The sequence below is a fragment of the Amblyomma americanum genome, chromosome 10, assembly GCF_052857255.1.
Source record: "Amblyomma americanum isolate KBUSLIRL-KWMA chromosome 10, ASM5285725v1, whole genome shotgun sequence".
Lineage (NCBI taxonomy): Eukaryota > Metazoa > Arthropoda > Arachnida > Ixodida > Ixodidae > Amblyomma > Amblyomma americanum.
The window spans coordinates 75,982,525-76,005,031 of NC_135506.1; the positions used below are offsets into that span (position 1 = coordinate 75,982,525).

Genomic DNA, 22,507 nt, shown 5'->3' on the forward strand with positions numbered 1-22,507 from the left:
TCTCCCACCCGATAATTAATGCCTAAGGGGTTATTTCTAGACATGAGCAAATATTCAGTAATTTCAAATGTTCAATCAAATAGTAAAGTATTCGATATTTGATTTGATCCGAATGTTGGTATTTGAATTCTTCAAGTATTTATTGCATGCGAGTAACGTTTCTGGAATCCTTGCTTGGTGTGGTTTCAGTTCATCATGCTTCCTCTGGGATGGCATCGTGCGCGTTGCCATAGCCCAACTCGATGAACACTTCCTAAGGATGTGCATAGCATGCCTGCACGCCTGCACGTGTGCTAGAGCCAGTCTGCGCATGCACACAGCGCCCAGAGCTTAAGAGTTGTACCTGCCAGGTGCCTGAGCCTGTGCTACCCTCGGTGCGCACATGCTGGAACCGGCACGGCACCGTGCACCAGAGGATGCGCGGCGCTCTTGTGCTCTGCGGAATGAGCCTGGGCTGACTGCGGCTGTTGCAGCTGCTCTTCTCAGTGTGAAATTCGCCAAGCAAGCGGTACAGTGCACCCACCTCAGTAAGCTAGCACATGGAGATGGGTCTCTTTCCGGTGCCTTACACGGGGCAGTGATTGATGTGCGATGTGTACGGTGCTGCATTTAAAGAACGTGACGCCACAACGCGGGAGGCACGGTATCCCAATTAACACAAAGGGTGACGTTTTGACTTTTGGATAGACTTGGACTTGGCTTCCATGGTACTCATGCTGCCAACAGAAAAAATACCCCAAAACTGTGGAAACTGAAACCTAGTTGCAGTTGCTTCAAAATGGCTACACCGCAACACTGTTTTAGGGCAGTCAAATCACGGTGTTTATTACAACATGAGGGTAGACTTTAAGGGACAGAAAATCTTAGAAAAAAACTGGTATTTCCACTGGCCTAGTTAATTCTGACAGTTTGCCTGATAATCCACAATGTATGCAGAAAGTCAACTGCTAATCAATTAATTAGCGAGCAGTAACAGGTACCGTGTGTCTTGTTACAGTAACTGATGGATTTTTTTGGACTCTCTAGACACAGCTGAAATCGAAAGGTTAAATTCATGCAAAAAAAAGCCGCAATTCACCTTTCAATTGTGAAGCACCTGTGGAGAAAGGGATTGATAGTGTTCTGCACATTCTGAATTTTTTGTACTGCTTTAATTTAAGGGGTTATGAGGGTCAGGTAAATATTTGACCTGGAAGGAAATATGCATTTGGCAAATTAACATATACTAATTAGGGTCTTAGACCTCCTCATCCAGGCATGTCACACAAAAACAGACAACTGACAGTGACTGCTTTCATTCGCTTTGTGTTCAGTGGCTGCTCTGCCACTGATGTGACAAGGTTCAGATGCAAAAGCAAACATGCTGCAGCATGCAGTGCACTGTGCCTACTGTATGGAGGTCAGCAAAATAAGAGACATTTTAAAAAATGACGGTCGATTTAGCATGGCTAGTCCAAATTTGAATTAAGTGCGCTAGCACTTCTGTTTCGGTTTGAGGCTTGGTAATTCTGTGCCAGATAATTCTATCCCAGATAATTCTAGGAATTATTGTGGCCGCATAATTTCTATTGTAAGTTTTACCAAATAATTAGGTCTGGTGGCCTGCATCAACATGGTTATTTCGAAGATCTGGGGTGCCGGCACAGAGTATAGGCAAAGTTAATTCACTTGTGTGCTTCTTCTGCGTCGTTTTTGTGGCGGCCGCTTCAATCCTACGCAATACTTGTCTGTTGGAACCTAGAAATAGCATTTTTAAGCTGCTAGCGACAGGGAAAAGGCGGACGTCAGAAACGCACCACGACGCCTACCCACACAACTGCACCTCGTACAGCATTGCCAGGGCAGCGTTTGCCGTGGAATAGTTTTGTTTTCGCGCCTTCTCTTCTTTGTTTGTGCTCGTGTCTCAACAGTGATGACGCTGCACCAGCTCTCATGACAAGCTTCACGCTGACTGTAAGTGTGCTCGGCATTGACATAGGTGCAACATGCCGCAGGTCGCCGAACATGGTGACGGCGAAGCTGCTATTGAGTATAGAGTTCCTCTTTGGCTCCATTGCCATTCTGTGCACCCCGATTGTTTTCTGTCAGAATGCTGGCACGGGTTGAACCACTATCTCGAAATGACATTCGTGACGTAGCGTGTGGGAAAGCTGCCACAGTTACGATGTAACAGCTAAGTTTCTGTTGCACGGGTTTCTATTGAAGCTTGGACAGGACTGGCTCACGAAGACGTAGCAGCCAGGAAAACGCAGCATCCAAGAACATAACAGCGGAATTCTAGTTTTTTCTTGTTCCTTGTCGGTGACCGGCTGACTGTGTGCCACGCTGGCCTGCACAGTTTCCTTGTGTGGTGTGCCATGGTTAGAGGGTTAGGTTACGAATGTCTCCAATTAATTCAAGTAATTGCAAAGTTCGTCCCATAAGGATGATGCATTCCCGCAGTAAAATATTTTGCGTGGGTCCTATTTTAATGCAATGGCATTAGAAAGAAAATCATCGCAAAGAAAATGTGTCGTCATTCAAACTTTGCTAGCTAACTGGAGGAAAATGACGTCACCTCCGGTAAAGGCATGAACAGCTTCTAATACTGTAGCTTGGCCAACACATTATGTAATTAGGTGTCCCTGTGAATTTTTTGGCTGTCCTTGGTTAAATCGAAAACCCTCTTAATTAGAATATTTGTGTGGTCCCGATGACATTGAATTAAAGAAATTTTACGGTGATTTTTGGAGACAGACATTTTTCTCGCTTCTCCTAACAGGGTCCTGATGAGTGCCACTATCAATGCGGAGAAGTTTTCTGAGTACTTCAATGGTGCGCCCATCATCAGGATTCCTGGAAAGATCCATCCTCTGAATCAGTACTTTCTCGAGGACCATGTGGCTGACAACTTAGTGCCCCAGGATGCCACTGCGAAAGGTAAGCGTGGCGATGTTTGGCAAGGGCATTGTCTGCCTTTGCCACATATCCCAAAAAGCAAAAAAAAGGTTTGGTTTTAACATCCCAAAGCTGGGCTGAAAGGGACGCCGTAGGGGGGGGCTATGGATTAATTTCAACCACCGGGAGTTGTTTAACGTGCACTAACATTGCACAGCACACAGGTGCCATTTCCATTTCACCTTCATCAAAGCATGACCACTGTGGTTGGAATTGAACCCATGTCCTCCGGCCCAGTATCCAAGCACGCTAACCACTGATCCAAGCTGGCAGGTAGAAGTGCAAAAAGAGTGGTAGAGGATGAACTCAAATCATTGGACAGCAATTCTCCTTTCGTCTTCGTGCATTTCGATGGATGCGAAATGCTAGAGCCCCATGTTCTGCGTGATGTCAGTGCACTCTAAAGAACCTCAGGTCATGGAAATTATCCAGAGCCGTCTGCTATGACATCCCTCGTAGCCTAAATTGCTTTGTGACGTTAAACCTAAACCTAACCTAACCTGCAGTATATATTCGCGTAATGAACCCACTTCCAGAAAAGTTGACATCAATTTGGGGGGATAGTTAATTACGTGGTTAAAAAGTTTAAACAGATTTTTTTGGGAGAGTCAAAATTTCATATCATGCATCCGCCCACCCATCCGTCCGTCAATCCATCCATCCCCCCACCCACCATCAACAAAAGCATGCATTCAGACTGTGGCGAACGCTTCGTTCACACTGGAAGGCGTTTGCTATATCACAGTGCGATACCGGCCGCGATGGTGAATCGCGGCGGCGAGATAAAACGAACATACTGAGCTCCGGCCATCAAGGTCAGGTGCGCGTTGTTTACGCCGAGTTGAAAATAACACGCAGGACAGTGAGGGGTTAGGCATTTTTGCTACGTTTCTCTCTGATGCTTGAGCACTCGCCGGCTTTCTAAGCACACAGTAGCACAAACCGTGCCCAGCGAGCCAGCACCGCCAGCGCCTTCTGTCAGGGGCGCACAACATCTTGGTGCTCTGCCAAGTTCGGAGAGCCCCCTCCCCTGGCCTTCCATTGGAGCTCTCCTCAAAAAATAAACATGCCGTGGTATTATCAGCTTCCAGCATATTGTCGCACTGCCAAGTTCTGCGCTGCGGACGGCGCGAAAACAGGAATGCGGTATGAAAAGCTATCCATTTAAAAAAAAATAATTTTCACTGACAAAAGTGGGGATGTGGGTTCATTATGGAAGTGTGTTCATTACACAAGTACAGTCGAACCCGCATATTTCGAATTATTGGCTGTATTGAACACAAAGATTATCCCCTTGAAAATACTATGTAAACATAAAGGACAGTTGCATAGTATATCGAACTCCAGTTTTGCCGGCCGTTCGATATTTCGAGCACCGCGCGAGGTCCCTGGGAAGTGCGCTTTCCCCAAAGACACTCGCATCTCGGATTGCACAACGCGCGGTACTGAGGCGAGCGGTGACGTTTGCAAGCCATGCCTCCTCGGGAAAGGCAGAAAGCAGGCCCTAAGTGAGGGCAGCACCTCCTCACTGGTGAGGAAGACGAGAGAACTGGAAAGAGTGAAGCGTGGCCTCCATGCCTGGCGCCCCGCCGAAGCCGATCGCAGAGGCCACGAGCCAGGAGGTAGTTTACGTGGTTGCGCCCACTGTGCCCTATGACTGGCCTAACTAGCACCAATGGCGCATTTCCGCTGAGTTTTCTTCGTCTCTCTCCTTCATTTTCCTTTGTGCTTCCTTGACCGACTCCAGTTGACTCCATCGGCCAGTGTGGGGCCTGTCGCGTTTTTTTTATGTGTGTGTTTTTGTTTCAACGTGTCCGTTGTAGCGTGCGGGACTACTGTCATCTAGTGAGCTATGGCATCTACGAACGTAAAAAAGAGAATCGACTTCGCAACAAAGCTTGAGATGAGGCAGCGCATTGAGAATGGCGAAAAGAAGTCCGTGGTACACGCATTCGGCATTCCGCTGAGCACTCTGAGTGCACTGTTAAAAAACAAGCAGGACGTCACACTCAAAGCAGGTGAGCAAAGTCGCTCGGGAGCATGTCTTGTGTGCCCTACTGTTTTCGACAAAGTTGAGAAGGTGCTGTATGTGTGTGGTTTCTCAAAGTCCGAGCGAAAAACATCCCTGTGGATGGCCCCATGATAATGGAGAAGGCCAAATGGTTTGTCATGGCAATTGGGGAAGAGAACTTTTGTGGTGGCACTGGGGGGCTGCAACAGTTTAAAGACTGCCTCGACATTGTGGGAAAAGCCAATAGCTTTGGTTTTTCAGATATCAAGGCGATTTTCCAGGTGTTAAGCCTGCAGCGCTCTGACACAGTTGGACTGGCTTGGTTTTGGCTCGTCTTGTATTAGAGTGGCTACAGCAGTGGGCGTCTTCGATTAACCGGGCTCGGGCAGCCGCTGCCTGCCAGCAAGTTCGCCCCTGACAGCAAACGGCATCATAGTCACATGGTCATCGTAGTCATCAACCTGTACGACAGTTGGCGACGACAGAACCAGCACTAGCTAAATTGGCTGCCATAAGTGACAACTGTGTCGCCTCGTATATGCGCGCACTGAGATGCATCGAGCAGTGTGCTCATGAAGGCTTTTAATAAAGCACATGTTTCAATCAGTCAAGCATTTCTCTAATCATATTCGCCTTTCCATTGTGCAGGACGCAATGAAGACCGTAAGCTGTGGTATCGCGATCAACTAACACCTCGCCAAACACATTCAGCACATGCATATACGCGCGTGTCTGAGTGTGTACTCGAAGCTGGAACCTACGGCCGCTCTCTTGAAAGGCCCTGAACACCATCGCAATATCAGCCGGGCACACGAAATTAACAGCCGAAAATATTTTGTGAATCAGAACTACTTGCAATCGTAAAATGAAGCGTCACATTTGTGCTTGCGAGGCGGTGAGACGTTGAAACTGCGATCACACACACGTATGCAAAAGAAACAGATAAACAGCGACAACTATCGCAAAAGGTACCATTACAGGCGACACAGACGATATACATCGTCGTCAAGTCGAAACAAGCGCCTGCATCACGCAAAACATCGCATGAAGAACCGCGGTCCTTCTAGTCCATATAGGAATGGCCACGCGCGCTTCCCGCTACAACACCACCTCTCCGTTGTCTGCTAGTAGCCCGAGCACTGCCTGCACAAAATCGTCCTGGCGAGTCTGGCTGCCCGCTGGCAGCCTGAAACTGCCCAGCCAGAGAAAAACGAATGTGTTGTGGGCAGCCATCGGAAGTGTGCGGAGCAACCCGAGAAAATCAAGCACCTGGCTCCGCGCTCTGGCAGCCCGCAGGCAGCCCACGGGCTGCCAGAGGCGGATAATTGAAGAGGCCCGGTGTCTGCATCTGTCCGTCGCATACGTGCAGTTAAAAGGGTTTTAAACAACATGTGCATATTTCAGCATTTGGTATACATTTATCAATTATTTTTGTTATTTTTGGAAAATCCAAAGTAGCGATTGTGGCGCCACGCTGAGGTTTACCATGTAGCCGCGGCACAACTTCGAGTTCAAAGGCGATTGAAAATTTCGAAGGCCCTCACTCGATGGCCATTGAAACTGGCCGTGTGATGGGTATTCATAGCATGGCTGTGGTCGGAAACTCTGCATGCCCCCCAGACAGATGGAACTCCATTTTCCTAGGGCGCTTCCCGGGCGTCGAAAAGGGGCATGCATCTCCATGCTCCTAGCACTGGCTTGCTCCCCCTCTCGAGCCGACAAAGAATTTCAAGCCGTGAAAGAAAGGGGTTGGGGAGGCACTGAAGGGAGAACTCAAACTGTGAAGTAGAGTTCGGGGAACCTGAAAGAGCTTCAAGCCATGAAGAATCACCGAGAGCCCCACGGTCCTTCGATTGTTGTAAACTGGACCTCTTTTCCGACGTGTACGCTGGCGCCGATATCTAGCACTCACCGAGGTTCGCTGGCGTCTCCTGCGCATGCATAGACTCTTTCTGGCGTACACCAAGAGCGCCGGCTCTGGGCACGTACGCACAGGAAACACCCTAGGACTTCTTGTTTGTACTGCCTACATCTGCTACCAAAAAATAAAGCGTTCCTTGTGCCGTCCAAAAAATAAATGCTTTACCTGTAGGATTATTTCATGAAACGCTGATCATGAGCTCATATAAATGCACTCTCATTACTGACTACTTAATCGCTTTGTCGTGCCTTAAACCGTCTGGCCACAAAATGAGCGCGGACTAACATGCTTTCGTTTATTTTTAATGCGGACTATTTCCGTACGTTTCATGCCATTGCACCTGTTGTATGAATCAGACTATAGACGAGCAAGATCATAATGATTAGAGACTGGAGAGATGAGAGTTGTGCGGTGGCTGGCTCGCCCGATGAGGCTGCATCAAACTGCTGCATTGGGGGAGGCTTTAATAGTCCTGCAGGAGAGAAAGCTCGTTAGTTTTGGACTGATCCGGAAAACAGCGTATTGCTTTCTTTCGTGACCCCGGACAAAAAATCGCTGCACTGAAGCCTTGCAGTATGTTAACAGAAACCAAACCTAGCCTTAAACCTAACCTTACCTACGGTACACTTCCATTAACCCGCAAAATTGATTGCAAACTATTAATTGGTGACGTCTGCATTAAAACCTAAATCTAATCAAATATAAGGGTAAACTGTCGTGAACTAACGCAGTTAATGGTTAGTTCTTAACGCCTGGAGTGCCGCCAACGGGAGCGGGCTTCGTCTCACCTGCATCTTTGCCTCATCTCGAGCATTTCCATCGGCTGCTGACTTGCCGGCTTCCCGGGTTTTCCTACCCTGTCTTGTCTAAGCCTCACTCCTGTGATCACCAGGCAGGTTTTCTCTCTATCACTCGGTGTTCGTCATTCAGAGAACAAAGTTGGAAAGCACTTCGTAATGCGCGTTCTCTTGGCTTCTTTGTGCTTCCCAGGCTTCTCAGGGTAGGGACCATACCCAGGGTATCCTTCGTGCCTTACGGGTCCGTTTAGACGAGGGTTCTGGGCTGTCGTGATTATGACTTTTCGTTCCCCGCGCATCCATTTGCACTGTCAAGGCTCAATGGTGCAAACGCACGCCAATCATCTGCACTTCCTACATAAACATCCGTCTTTGAACCATCAGTATAAAAATCTATGAAGTCACCATATATTTCCTCAAGTGCAAGAAATTCTTGTATTATATGTTGCTGTGGAGTTTGTTTTTTACGAAGCTGTGTAAGAGTGAAATCACATATTGCAGAAAACTTGTACCATGGAGGCAGTGGACCTCGTCTTCGAGCAATGCCAGGTAGTTGATCTAGTGCGTCAAGGTTTTGGCACGTCTCTTCAAAATGCAGGAGGAGTGGCCTGGTACTTTGCAGTTTTTTTTTAAACAGGGTTTTAGATAGGCACTTTGTTACTGTTTGGTGACAGATGTGTTTAGGTAGTAAAAAAATTTTTAGAATGTATGAACATGTGAGCATCGTTCTTCTGTCTGTAAGTGATGGTTCGTTAGTTTCTACATACAGACTGTTTATGGGTCACATCCTGTATGCGCCAGTGGAAAGCTGCAAACCTAAATTATGTACTGGATCCAGTTGTTTAAGGTATGATGGCCTCACTGACGCATTAAGGGGAGACGCGGGTCTATGCATCCATAATCTAAAGGAGAGTGTACTACTGAGCGGTTAATTTGTAAAAGACAAGTCCTATCAGAACCACAGTGTTTTCTTGAGAGTACTTTTAGTACAATAAGGGATCGAGAAGCTTTCTTTTTGAGACGCTTATGTGTGGCAGGAATATGAGTTTTAGTCAATTGTTATTCCCAAAAACTTGGGGTCAACTTTTACTGGTAGCAACACTTCATTCAGATAAAGGGTGGGATCAGTGTGCAGCCCTCTTCTAAGCAAGAAAAGAACTGCTACCGACTTGTGTGTGGAAAACTTGAAACCATTTTTATCTGCCCATGTTGTTAGTTTATTTACTGACAGCTGTATTTGCCTCTCAGACTATAAAACGCTAGAGGATGTTCAAGCAATCTGGAGATCGTCGACATAGATTGAATACATGATGGCTTTTGGAATTATTTTTGGTAGGGAATTTATTTTTACTATGAAAAGCATAGTGCTTGAAATGCACCCCTGAGGCACACCGTTCTATTGAATGAAGTTCTTAGAAAGAGTGGCACTCAGGCGTACTTGAAATGAACGGTTGGACAAAAAGTCACTCAAGCATTTCAGCAAGGTCTCCAAGGTCCCGCAGAATGCCAAACCTACATGTGGTGTCGTAGGCTTTCTCTAAATCAAAAAAGACCGCAAGGCAGTATTGGTTATGTATAAATGCTTCTCGGACTGTGTTCTCAAGGCAGACAAGATGGTCGGTTGTAGAGCATGCTTTTTTACACCCTCACTGATGGATGTGAAGATCATGGGATTCTAATACAAACTTTGACCTAATGTTCAGAACGCTTTCAAAGGATATGGCAAGTATGCTTGTCAGGGCTATTGGCCTGTAATTGCCAGGGGAGGTAGGTACCTTTCCCGGCTTCAACGATGGTACAATAATGGCCTTTTTCCAAGCGTCCGGTAGATCTCCTGATACCCATATTTTGTAAAAAAATTTCAGAAACGAGTCTGTAGCGGGTTCAGGCAGATGGGCAAGCATTTTGTAATTAATAGAATCAGATCCTGGTGTAGTTTGTTTACCGGAAGAAAGTATGCTGTTAATTTCTTCTCGTGTAATCAGGCTATTATATGGTTTGTAAGCACTCTTCATTGTCGGCAGTCTTTGTTTTTCGGCTGCGTTTTTATATTTTAAAATTGAGTCTATATAATGAGAGGAACTAGATGCAGTGGCAAAATGTTCACCTAATATATCTGCTTGGTCTTTTATATTTGTCTGTACACCAGGGGCTGTCGGAAGAGGAACTGTGAATGGGGAGTAGCGGCCATCTAGTTTGTGTACTGCCTCCCACATTTTTTCGATGAGACTTGGCTGTTTATAGAGGAAACAAAACTCTGCCATGATGCTTTTTCAGCATTGGGACGTATGTACTGAGATTTAGCTCTTGATTTTTAAAATTTATAAGGTTCTCCTGCGTGGGGTATCTACGAAATATACCCCAAGCTTTAATTTGTTGTTTTTGCCTCTTTGCAATCTCGTGTCCACCACACTTTATAGTTCTGTTGTACTACTCCTGAAGACTGAGGGATAGCCAAGTACGTGGCAGCAAGAATACAATTTTCGAACTTTTCGTTTATTTCATTGACATTAGGATTTTTTAAAACAGTTTTTTCTAAAGTGGCTTCTTTTCTAAAAAATTGCGTGTCTGCTAAATGCAGTTTCCAATGCCGTGGTGTGTGGGGATGAAAGGTTGATTTCATCTGGCAGATGATCGCTTCCATAGGGATTGTCTAAAACATCCCATTCAAAATCGCTAAAAACAGACAGAGCTCAAAGACAAATCTAAAACGCTCATTTTTCCTGAACTAGGAGAGCAATAAGTAGGTCTACCGCTGTTCAGTAAATAAATATTGTTAGTATGAAATCCTCAATGACCTGACCTCTTCTATCAGTTTTCTCATGGCCCCAAAAACAAGAGTGTGCATTAAAATGTCCAACTATCAAGTATGGTTCTTGTAGATGTTCTAAAAGGGTCTCTAATTCACGCTGTGTTACTTCGAGGTGTGGTTCAAGTTAAATGCAGCAAAGTGTAATTGTTTTGTTAAGCAACCACAGTGGCTGCTACAGCTTTGAAACTAGTTTTCAATTTGCGCTCACGAGCTGCTAGCTACTCCAGGTTGCACAATGATGGCTACCCCTCCTGAGAGTCTGCCAGCTCCCTCTCGGTCATGGCAGAAGGCAGTGTAATTCTTTAGCACCTATGTGTGCTGAGGGCCTAAATTGGTTTCCTGCACACATAGAGCAACAAGAGAAATTGTTTAAAATTAGGGGTGTGCAAATATTCGAAATTTCGCATATGAATCGAATATGTTTCATATTCGGTTCATATTCGTATTAAAGAAATGATATTCGTGAATTTCCGAATATTCGAAAATTCCCGAATACTCTGCAGTGATCGCATACCGTGCCGACTTTCGTAAATTTGATTGTGGCAAAAGCACAATATTTGGGCAAATTATCTGAATATAGAGTTTAAACTCCTAGGAAAACGATATAAAGACCCTGTTTTCTTCTTCATCGTTTATCGCGTGGACCGATCGCATTCCGAAGCCGCTAGGCTTGACCTTGTGCACAATTCCTCAAGTGGACTTTCCCACATACCACACGTGCTGCGAACAAGATGAGGGACGACCCGCTTCTAACAATTGCAACGCGAAAGCGCGTTTATTTTTTATCCTTCTGTAATATGTGATCTAATTAATGCCCACACCCATGGCTTTCGTTTTGTCACCTTAACTCTCCGAGCGTGACCACCGCCATCTTGTTTTGGTGAAACTACGCTATGCGGGAAAGCCTACTTGCGGAATTTCGCGTGAGGCTCCCGAAGGGGTGAGTCGAGGTGTCATAACAGGGCAAGCGATACTGTAAAAATCCCGCCTATTTATTGCATGGTGCATTCTAACCCATGCACCTTTTAAGTGGGCGTAACGGCAGGCGTGACAACGTTCGGAGGGCCCCTGTCACTAGGTCAAAAAATTAACTTGGCCGCGTAGTTTTGGTTTCTGAGCTTCGCCACTCGACCGTGGCAATGGCAACTGTCGGCCCGCGCGTTCGCCAGTAGTCCAATCTCAGCACTGTGCCGCTTTCAGATGCTGACTGACGCGTCACTGGTTAATTTTTTTTCCTTTTTAGAAGCAGTCTCGCCATTCCGACGTCAATGTGCATTCCCATCTCGCTTACGTTCGCGATGTCTTCCAGCACGCCGAAACTCTGTGCTCGTCACGTGATTACAGGTGTTTGCACGATAGAGCCGCCTCATAAGACTACCGCATTTTCGGTAGTTTTTTTTTCCGGGCCGCGAGGCATTTTATAAATCGACCTTCGACTAACCCGGGCATTTCTGTCGGCTCTTTGAACTCCGAATTAATGAGGTTTTACTAGCCATCATGTTATTTTTGTTTCCAGTCTTGTCATGTTATGGATTTCATTTTGCCTGACCACATTGCAGGTTGGATACAGTTATGCTGTTCAATTAAGTAGTATACATTTCTGCGCACATCATGATTTTTTTTTATACGGTGCTCAGGCAGTCTGGTTTTGTTTATGTCAGTTGCAAAGGCCTTACACTATTTTGATAAAAATATGAGCAGCAATCTTTGGGTGTTTATCTTTTGTGAATTTATTTTTTGTGCTTACCAGATATTCGATATTCGAAGCCATTTTTTCTTTATATTCGTATTCGAAAATTTCAATATTCGCACACCCCTATTTAAAATGTCTTTCATTTCATTATAGTTATTTACGGGTCCTCTGCATTTCCAGTGTATTATGAAAGCCATATCATTATGTTGTGTGTCTCTGAAGACAAATTAAATTAACTTGTATTTAGCCCCGTTACTCGGGGGCTCAAATTTTTTGGTCGATCCAAGGAGCTGCACGTCTATATGACGGGGACGGCATCGGGCTGGCTGCCTTGGGTCATGTACATTGCCTCTTCAGAGGCGCTGAACGACCGTGCAGAATGCACGCATACCTTTTACGTAGACCTCGATCTGTGGGAAAATATGTTGAGGCCCGCTACCCTGGTGATCTGCATGGCCTCTTTTGGCGTTGGCAGATTAGTGTTAGCTACTCCACCCGTGGGTGCAGGTGGCCCCGCCAGAGGCTCACCGCGTGTAGCCTGGACAGGTGCCGAAGCCTGGTGTGGTGTGCTGCGGCCACGCACCACATTGCCGAAGTTTGTTTTTGCAGTGACGGAGAATCTGCTTGTTTTAGCGTATCGCCTTCTAGCTTCTTTGAATGAAATGTTTTCAGTAGTTTTCAGAGTAATTATTTCTTCTTTTTTCCAGAACGGACAAGTCCTGGAGTATACAGCATGGTCTCCTTCAGAATTTGCGCACCGCGGGGCAGCAACACATTCATCTGATTGGTGGTTCTTCTAACATTTTGCACAAGTTTTGCGGCCGGGACAACTCTGTGAGTAGTGACCAAACCTATGGCAATTGAAACATCTGCACATTTATTTTCAGGTAGCCGACTTCAATGCTTTCAAGCAGTGCACAGTGCTGGTGTTGAAAGTGAGGATCAGGTGTTTCGTGTCTATTTCCTTGTTATACTGCTGGATCTTTATCCACTGAACATTTATGACATCTTGGTCGGTAAGGCCTTCAAGCATTTTTTTTTCAGAGAGGTGAACAAAATCAATTTTGTCCATGGTAAAACAGCGCGGAAAAAAACACAAGGACGGAACAAACACGACGACACGAGCGCTGTTTCAACTGGTGATTTATTACGCACGTGTGTACAGCGCTCGTGTCATCTTGTTTGTTCCGTCCTTGTGTTTTTTCCGCGCTGTTTTGCCATGGATAACAGTAACCAACTTGCTCAGCTTTCCGTACTTCTAAAAATCAATTTTAGGATGCCTCGAACTGTGTTTAGAAATATGTGTGACGTGATGGAGACAGGAATCTCCCCTATCGATACAATTCAATTGAATTTTTTATTTTTCTAGAAATAATGGATCCTGGAAAGGGTCAAGAGCTAAAAGCTGTCTCGACAGCTTGACTAGGCCCATGACGCCTTCTACAAGGCAGTAGTGGTTTACAGCAACAGGTAGTGTCGATATTAATTGACATCAAGAAATGCAAAGAACAATGAGTTATACAATAGCAGAAATGCAATCGAATTATTAACTAAACAGCATGTGATTTCAAAATGTGTCTTTAGTAACTGTACTTATAGTTTTGAACACAGCACAATACCAACAAGAGAAGTTAAGCAGACAGAAATATAAAGAAAAATAGAATACATACATGTTCATGAAAAACGGCACTTGCAAATGAAAAGGTAAACATGCATAGCCATTCATTCTTTGAATAGAAAATACATTCTCAGTTCTTTAATGCCGCAACTCATCACACATTTATGCTCATTTAGAATAAATGGCAGATTGTGCTGTAGTGACTGAAATTTATAATTATTTCCAAATTTCTGATGGACCCAGACATCATCATTACGTGTGGATAGTGTAACATGTCTTCTTTTTAGAGATCCTAGATTCATTCAAAAGTCTTGAAAAGCTACAGTGGAAAAGTAAAAAGAGCGGAGCAGGCGATACGGATACATATATTCAGCACTAATGATGTTGTAGCTTATAAAAGCACTTCGCGTGGGAGACAGGTAGTCAAGGTTTGCAATATGTCGCATCATCCTTTTTTGAAGTACAACTATCTTTGCAACGTTTCCTTTTGTCGTTGTGGCCCATACTAGACCACAGTAGTCGATATGTGGAGCAAACAGTGCGTGATAAATTTGGATTTTGGCCTGTGTTAGAAGATGTCGGCAGCGAGATAAGATTCCCATCACTGCGGCCAGTTTTCTATGTGTTTATCCCAACTTAAGTTTGAAGAAAACGTAACCCCGAGAATTCTATGTTCATTCACTACTTGAACTTCTTGGCCCTGGCATCTGACAGCATGGCATGTTTTGACTATCTTATTTTTAGCTGTAAATATTACTACTTTCGTCTTCGTAGGATTTATCCTAATGCAATTTAAATTGGACCAGAGGTGTAATTTGTCAAGTATTTGATTACATTTGATAATTAAATCATCTACATTCGGACCCGAAATTATTATACTGCTGTCATCTGCATATATGATAAATTTTACGCTTGAATCAATGTTCACGATATTATTTATGTATATATTAAAAAGTGAAGGCCCTAATACACTGCCTTGTGGTACATCATTTTGCACTGGTAAAAAACGGGATTTCTGATTATCTATGTACACTGCCTGCTTCCTGTTTTCTAAGTATGACTTTATTAAAGCAAGAGGTGTTCCGCGGATTCTACTAAGTGAAAGGTTGTAAATTAAAATATTATGGGTTGAGGCAGTCAAACGCCTTACTAAAATCGATAAACAGGCCGAGAGTGAAAAGGTTTTCTTGAATATTTTGCACAGTAATTTCCTTAAGCGTTAGCAAGGCGGTTTCTGTTGATCGCCCTTTCCGGAAGCCGAATTGGACGTCACATATATTATTCTTACAATGGAAAAATTTAGACATGCGAGTGAATATCACCTACTCTAATCCTTTAGAAAAGACAGGAATGACAGAGACTGGCCTATAATTGCTTGTGTCGTTTCTGTCACCGCCCTTGAATATGACGCTCACCCTACTTATCTTCATTTCGACAGGATAGACGCCTGTTTCTAGAACCAAGTTAAAAATATGAGCAATCACAGGAGCTATGAATTCTATGACATATTTAACTGGTTTTATTTTAAGGTTATCTGCGTCTAAGGCCTTGCTATTGTTTAAGTTCATGAATGTCCTGTAAACTTCTAATTCGTCGGTAGGCTCAAGAAAAAGATTGTCGGCGCATGTCTTTATCGGCATTTCTGAATTGGGTATCTGATTCACAGGTATTCCAACATTCGTGAAATGACTATTGAAATGGTAAGCAAGTGCGTTCCCTGTTTTCAAGTTTTGAGTGTTGGACGGTGTCAAGTGTAGTTCGAGCAGTAAGTCGCCGCTGGCCATTTTTTATACCTTGTACCCAAGGCCTAAGGTATCTGTCAGGCACTTTGCTACCAGAAACAGAGATATCAGTCTTGCTTTTTTGTCGTCAGCTTTGCTATAGATAACAGAATTTTGGGATTGACACTTTTTTTTTTGAAAAAGTCTTCATCGCTCCGCCCTCTTTTTAGAGTCTAGCGATCAGGTTTGGAAAACGGGGTAGCAATAAAATCTTAAGTTTTATCAGCCATGGTGCCAGGAATGGGACAGGAACTTGCCAAGCAAGTCCTGCCCACGCCAGCTATACATCCCAACAATATACCAAATATGACACAACTCAGGGTCGTGGTTGGCACACACAAGGTTAACCCTCGCCACCAAAAAAAAGGAAAAACCAAGAAGTGAGTACGAGATAGGAGAGTTGTGAGAAGGAGAGATATGAAAGTGAAAGATGGAGGGGGAGACAGGAAAAGGCAACTGCTGATTTCCCCTGGTTGGGTCAGGCCGGAGGTGCTGTCTACAGGAAGCTGGGGCGAAAGTGGTGTACATGTTGCCTTTGCCGAGGGGCCTTGAAGTTCCAAACACTCAGCATTGGCTCAACCACCAGGAACCCCTTTTTTCCCGGACACGGTGATGCCATGCACAGCTAGGCGCGGGTGCTCGGGTTCATGGTGTCGCACTGCTCACTATCATCTGTAGTGGGTGAACCACATTTATTGGAGGTCCCAGTAGCCGCGGCTGGTGAGCCAGTGGAGCGGGCTGCTGACATTGGCCAGGCCGGTTTCCGAAAGCGTTTTCTGTTGCACGTGCGAGAACTTCTGGTCAGCGCGAGGCAGGTCACACCAACGTCATCTTTATCAGCACCGCTGGTGATGCCAGCGCCACCACAGATGCTCCCTCCTAGTGCGGTGCGTGATAAAGGAAAAAAAAACGGTACGTACAAGTTTGTATAGGTTGGTCAAATCCAGGACATAGTTAGATTCGTGCAGGCCGCTGGGCGGGTGAAGTACAGGTTGGTCAAATCCAGGACACAGGTTCGTGCAGGCCGCTGGGCGGGTGAAACAAGCTCAGGCGGTCGAGCCTGGCTGCTGCGCAAAGTTTGAGGGGAGCCAAAGGATGAGGATGATGACATAAGGAACAGGCGGGAGAAGTCGAGGAATTGGAGGCGAGCTAGGCGTGCTGCAGTCAGAAGGTGTACTGGGGGGGCCGGCAGTTGGGTTGAAGCGGGCCAGAAAATGTAATTGCAGAAAATGCACCCGTGGGAGGAGTTACAGGTGATATGTGCTTTGCGCTGGCTCAGTGGGTGCAGACGAAGGGATGGTGTGCGGAAGCCGCCGCCATAGAAGAGAAGGGGATGCCTCAGTTGCTGGCGACGAGGAAACAACGGCATACGACACTGGGCTGGAGATCTGTTGCGGGGGCTCGGCCGGCCGTGTAGGGAATTGGTCGAAGAGGTGTAGCGGCTTTATGCAAAAATGAGCTCACTGTGGAATGAGACGGGTGGCTGGGGGCACAAGAAGCAAGTTCGGGGCGTAGTTGTCGAAATAAGAAGGATACGGCAGGGCTGTGTCATCTGTCGCGGAGGCACAGGCACTGGTGAAGGCGCCAGGTGGGCAGGGATGCGTGGCAGGCGTTTCGGGTGGCGCGTTAGGCGCAACATGGCCCTGGGGTGGCATGCATGCGGGCATTGTGACAGGAATGACAGTTGTGCTCACTGTTGTTGGTATTGAGGGAGCAGGCGAACTTGGGACTAGAAGCGAGTCCGAGCCCGGGTCGAGAGAGGGTGCTGCCAGTATTGGACCAAGGGCAGTCGCCACAGCTGGGAAACAGGGCAAGGCAGAAGGTGCCGTGGGTTGGGAGATCACAAGTGGATGGCCTTCCATAGGGGCTGGTGAAGCAAACTTGAGAGAGACTGGGGGGTAGTTTGAGGTAGCTGGTTGAGAAGGTTGGCAAGAGACTGGCGCGCCCTCGCGTGGCACTTGCCAAACCATGTGTGGGGGCACATACAGTGGCGACGATAGTCAGAGACCGGTGTGGGGAGGGGCACCTACGTAGCAGCGGGCGGAGGGAAAGCCAAAACAGCTCAGGAGAGAGTCAGCGGGAGCTTCAAGCCAAAATCCGCCATCAGGCCCTTCTTGAAGTCGGCGTATATGTCGGGGCCAGGAGGCGGCAACCACAGCTGTGCCAGGAGACCGGGTGAGAGTTCGCGGCTGGCGTGCTGATAGCGTAGCCGCTGGCTGGACACGTTGACATAAAAGTGCAAGTTCAGCAACACCAGCCACAAAACGGGGTCTCTGGCATAAAAGCGGGTAGGCTGGGCAGCCGAGGAAGGAGCGCTGATAGGGCTGGAGGAGCTCACCGGATATGATGGTAGGTGCGTACATGGTGGTGAGGAGAAGCTGTCAGAAACCAGGCGCGAACACCGGGCGTGCAGCGGCAAGGCCAAGTGGAGGGACAGGACTGGCAGGAGCGCAGAGCCGGTGGGTGCGGCGTTGCGTGCATCGAAGCTGTCGTCCGATGTCGCCACTTGTGGTGGGAGGTCCACATTTATTGGAAGTCCCGGTAGCCGCGGCTGGTGACGTTGTTGGCCAGGCCAGTTGCCGAAAGCATTCTCCATTGCACGAGCGAGAGCTTCTGGTCTGCGCGAGGCAGGTCCGCCAGTGTAATCATCTGCGCCGCTGGCAGTGCCAGCGCTGTCTCACATCCTCTGCGGGGATGTCCCTGCGGATGCTCGGGAACTCGTGGTGTTGCCACTCACCAATGTCTGCATGTAGCAGAAGGCCCTGTGGGGCAAAATATTTGTTTCACACCTATGAAGAGCGGAAATGACAATTTCGGAGTAAAATGCAGCAGAACTTCATGCCCGTCTCTTCCCACAATTGCATCCCTGATGGCCGCCATCTTGGCTTTGTTTGAAAACTATGGCCCCTTCCCCACATGCTGGTATACTCACTGCTGAAAATCCACATTCAGCGGTTTTTGATGCCTCTGTAATGACCTTCGAATGGCTGGCATGCGCACTTCAAATGCAATTTTCTTAGCTTCGTGTTTTCCTACGTGACTAGCCTTACGGAAGTTTTTATTCTTTTTTATGGTGCAGTTTCAATTACTCTTATACCGTTGAATTCAGAAGGAACTAAACTGTGGAGCTTGCTATTTTTTTGGCTGCGACAAACATTGCAAATTTTATGAACCATAATGTCACCTAACTAGTAAATGGTGGATGAACATAACATTTTTATACGATGATGTACCTCAGGAACAGTGCAATTAGCATAGCTCCAGATCACAGGTCTTTGGTTACAGCTAGCTTCATTTCAGTCAAAAGCAAAAAAAAATGTTGAAAGTGTATTAATGACCTACAGTAAAACTCGTTAATTCGACACTGACGGGACTGCGAAAAATTGTCGAATTAACCGAATGTCGAAATATCGAATGAACCACAAAAAACATTAAATTTGCCCCAGCATGACATACCTTTATTTGGCAAAGAAGTTTGTTATCGTTGTCTGCTTTTTCGGGCGAATTTGAGCGGCTACAATAGCTCTAACAGCTGCCAGATGCTCCACGGCACGCGAACCATCCGGAATTTGTTCACAGAAGTCTTCCAGCACGGACAAGGCTTCTGCGGCTTCTTTCACCGTGCGCTTTGGCGTTTGGGGCAGGTGCTCACAATCGTCATCTTCCGACGAATCGTCATTGTCGGCGCCTGTCACTTCTTGGATGATTTCGTCCTTGGTCAGCTGACCGGCAATGGCGACACCATCATCGATGGACACGTAATCCGCGAGCCGCACGGCAGGAGGCAAAGCGTTGTCGAAACAGCTGTCGTCTTCTGTGGTTGCGTCAGCTGCTTCTGTTGGCAGTTCCCCCACACCGCAGTTCGGTTGCACAAAACCGCTGTGCCGAAAGTAGTTCGCAATAACTGCTGTAGGCGTGTTGGCCCATTCGTGCGCCAGAATGTTCAAAGCGCTGAGGAGCGTAAGGTCGTACTTTTCCCAGCTTCCATACAGAGAAGCATGCGCTGCAATACATGCTTTCTGTACTTGCATTTTATATGCTGGATTATGCCCTGGTCCATGGGCTGAAGGGCTGCGGTTGTATTTGGCGGGAGGAACACAAGCTTAATCCATTCCAGGCCCGACACCTTGCAGTGAGCACTGCAATTGTTTACAACCATGAGGACCTTCCATTTCTCAGCTCGAAAATGCCGATCCATTTGATGAAGCCAGGACTGAAATATGCTGGACGTCATCCAAGCCTTCCTGTTGGCTTGGTATTCAACCGGAAGGCGCCGCGCGTTCTCGAAGCACCTCGGCTTCTGAGCCTTTCCGATCACTAGGAGAGGCAGACGCTCTGTTCCCGTCATGTTGGCGGCAAGTAGCACAGTGACCCTTTCTTTTCTTCTTTTGCCTGCTGTGCAGGGGTCACCTTTAAAGGTGATCGTCTTATCCGGGAGTGCTTTAAAGAAAAGCGCTGTTTCGTCGGCGTTAAATATATTCGGAGCGTCGTATGCAGCTAGGTGTTCACGAAGCCTGGTGATCCGCCACTCCTCAATCCTGTCTTCGTCCACGGATGCTCTTTCGCCACACACACTCTTAAAAGTCAGATTGTGACGGCTTCTGAAGCGAGCAAGCCAACCTTCAGAAGCTTTGAACTCTTCAAGGTTCATTTTTGTGGCGAACCTTTCAGCCTGGGCACAAATTAATGGCCCACTCACAGGGAGGTAGGCCTCATGTGCGTTTCTAATCCATCACATTATGGCTTCTTCGAGTTCCGGGTGGGCCGCAGTCCGCAGTCGTTTCCTTTTGTCACCGTAGGCTTCACTGTCAAATGCCTCCATAATGCTGTTTTCATTCTTCACGTAAGTGGCCAAGGTGGTTCTTTTAACATCATACTTGACCATCACGTCAGAGCGTGAAACACCATCCTTCAGCACCTTCAATATTTCCGCTTTCGTGGCTAGGTCCTTCGCCTGGTTGTACTTCGGCCGCTTTGCCGGTGTCGCCATTGGAGCAGGACGCGATGGCGAGGCGTGCAGGCACGGCGCACTACGCGCTTGAAAACAGCACAGTAAACACGCTGGCAAAGCACGCAATATCCAGAAAAGGCGTGTTAGGGTTCAATAACTGCGATCGTAGCAGTAAGAAACACGGGGCAACGACGACACACGCCAAAACGAGACTTGCTGAAGATAGGTTTAACACGACGACTGAGCACGACTGCAAGAAGCAACGAAGCACAAAGAAAGACGCCGGTCGCTTCGGCCACTGCTAACCTTGCTTCCCTCGCCCTCTCTCGCACTGCTGATGACGATGACCGTACGGATGGCCTACGCTACATTCTTTTTTTCCAACTTTACAGTAGCGCCGCTCTTGGTGGGCCGTGGAACTAGGTCGAATTAACCGATGGGCGGTAAAATTTGTCCAAATTAACAAGAGTTTTGCCCCATAGACTCCTATATATAATTGTAGGGACCATGCGTGCAGGTCGAATTATCCGATTGTCCGAATTAACGGGGGTCGAATTAACGAGCTTTCACTAAGTATTTAGCTAAAGGCTTCGATATTTTTGCCTATTATGAGAACTAATTGAGGTATACTGTAACTAATTATATTTTTGAAAACAGGAAGAACAAACATGTGCACACCCAATTTCATTATGATATCTTCAATAATAAAAAATTTCATTTCAAGACCCACGTCTCCCCTTAAACTAACATCCGAAACGTTAAGCACGCATAAAAAAATAGCAAAAAATACTCGCAACCTAAGGTAAAACTGTTAAGTCATCTTGCAAGCCCATGCACATCTGCCCATAGTAGGAATGGAAGTACAGCTTTAAACCCCACTCAAAAAGCAGCAACTGGAGCTACAATAAAGTGCTACAATACGTACAACTTGCACCCACGTGGAACTTGTACAATTTCATTGTAATAGCATATGAGCTCATACTCACGTATATATCCCCTCCCTTATGGGTGTTCCACAAGTGTTTTTGGGGAATGGTTAAAATGTGCATTGCTGCAAGCTCTTGCAAGCTGTTTTGTTATGTTTTGCCACCAGTGGACTGCACCTTCTCCATAGAAAGTGTTGGCCTTGCCCCTCCTATAACCGACCGCTGATGTGCGCTCGTCCAGATAGGGGTATCTGTCCAACCTACAATGCTTCATGTCATTATTGCTGCTTATGTGAGCATAAAGTCAGCTTCAGTTTCATTTTATTTCCCACAAGTACAGGGCATGTGTGAGGTGTGATGAGGGTGACAGGATAAAAGCTGCATCAAGGGCAGCTTGACTGGCCCCGCCTCACCACACAACACAACATGGCAGCAAGCACAAACAGTTTTAAAAGAGCTGTACACATGTAGTGGGAATAACATCAAGGAGCAATCATTTCATCTTAGCAAAAATATACATACTATGATAAGTGCAAAAAAGGAAAGCAATTAATAGTGCAGTTGTTGAATTACAGTCAGATAATACAGTAAAATTCAGTTAATATTGTCAAATAGATTTTTCTTTGTTAAAGCACGCAGCTGCTCTTCCGTTAGCTTATAGTTGTTTAGTGCACTTGGCAGGCTGTTTCGAAGCATCTGAAGACCGTAGTTCGTACGTGGTCGTGGAACATGCCAATGTTCGTGATGACAGGTGGAAAGAGATGACATGTTGATCTGCAATTTGGCAATGGCCCGAACTGTTGTTCTATTTTTATGGATTTTGAATTTCAGAGAAGCAAACAGCTGATGCTCATTGAGGGAAGAAAGTTTTGCAGTCTTGTGTGTACGGAAGCGATCAGGAGTATGGGCATTGTATGGAGAGTTTGCAATTGCACGAATTGCTTTTTTCTGTAAAATAACCAATCTAGTGACTGATTTCTTGGTGCCATTATACTTCAAACCAAATGACAATACCGTAGATGTGATGCAAAAAGTATGTGTTATAGAGCATTAGCTTTTG

At 46.2% G+C, this 22,507-nt stretch overlaps 2 protein-coding genes across 2 annotated transcripts in view; both read left to right on the plus strand.

Moving 5' to 3' along the window:
* LOC144108426 (ATP-dependent RNA helicase DHX30-like) overlaps window positions 1-22,507 on the plus strand; it is a 187,877-nt gene that overhangs the window by 23,461 nt on the left and 141,909 nt on the right. The gene's annotated exons all lie outside the window — the stretch shown is intronic.
* Window positions 1-22,507, plus strand: part of LOC144107533 (uncharacterized) — a 28,142-nt gene that overhangs the window by 3,251 nt on the left and 2,384 nt on the right. Inside the window, exons 2-3 of the mRNA XM_077640582.1 lie at window positions 2,762-2,919; window positions 12,879-13,005. Of these exons, the coding sequence (XP_077496708.1) occupies window positions 2,769-2,919; window positions 12,879-12,955 (228 nt within the window). The 5' untranslated portion in view covers window positions 2,762-2,768 and the 3' untranslated portion in view covers window positions 12,956-13,005. The remainder of the gene's footprint in view (window positions 1-2,761; window positions 2,920-12,878; window positions 13,006-22,507) is intronic.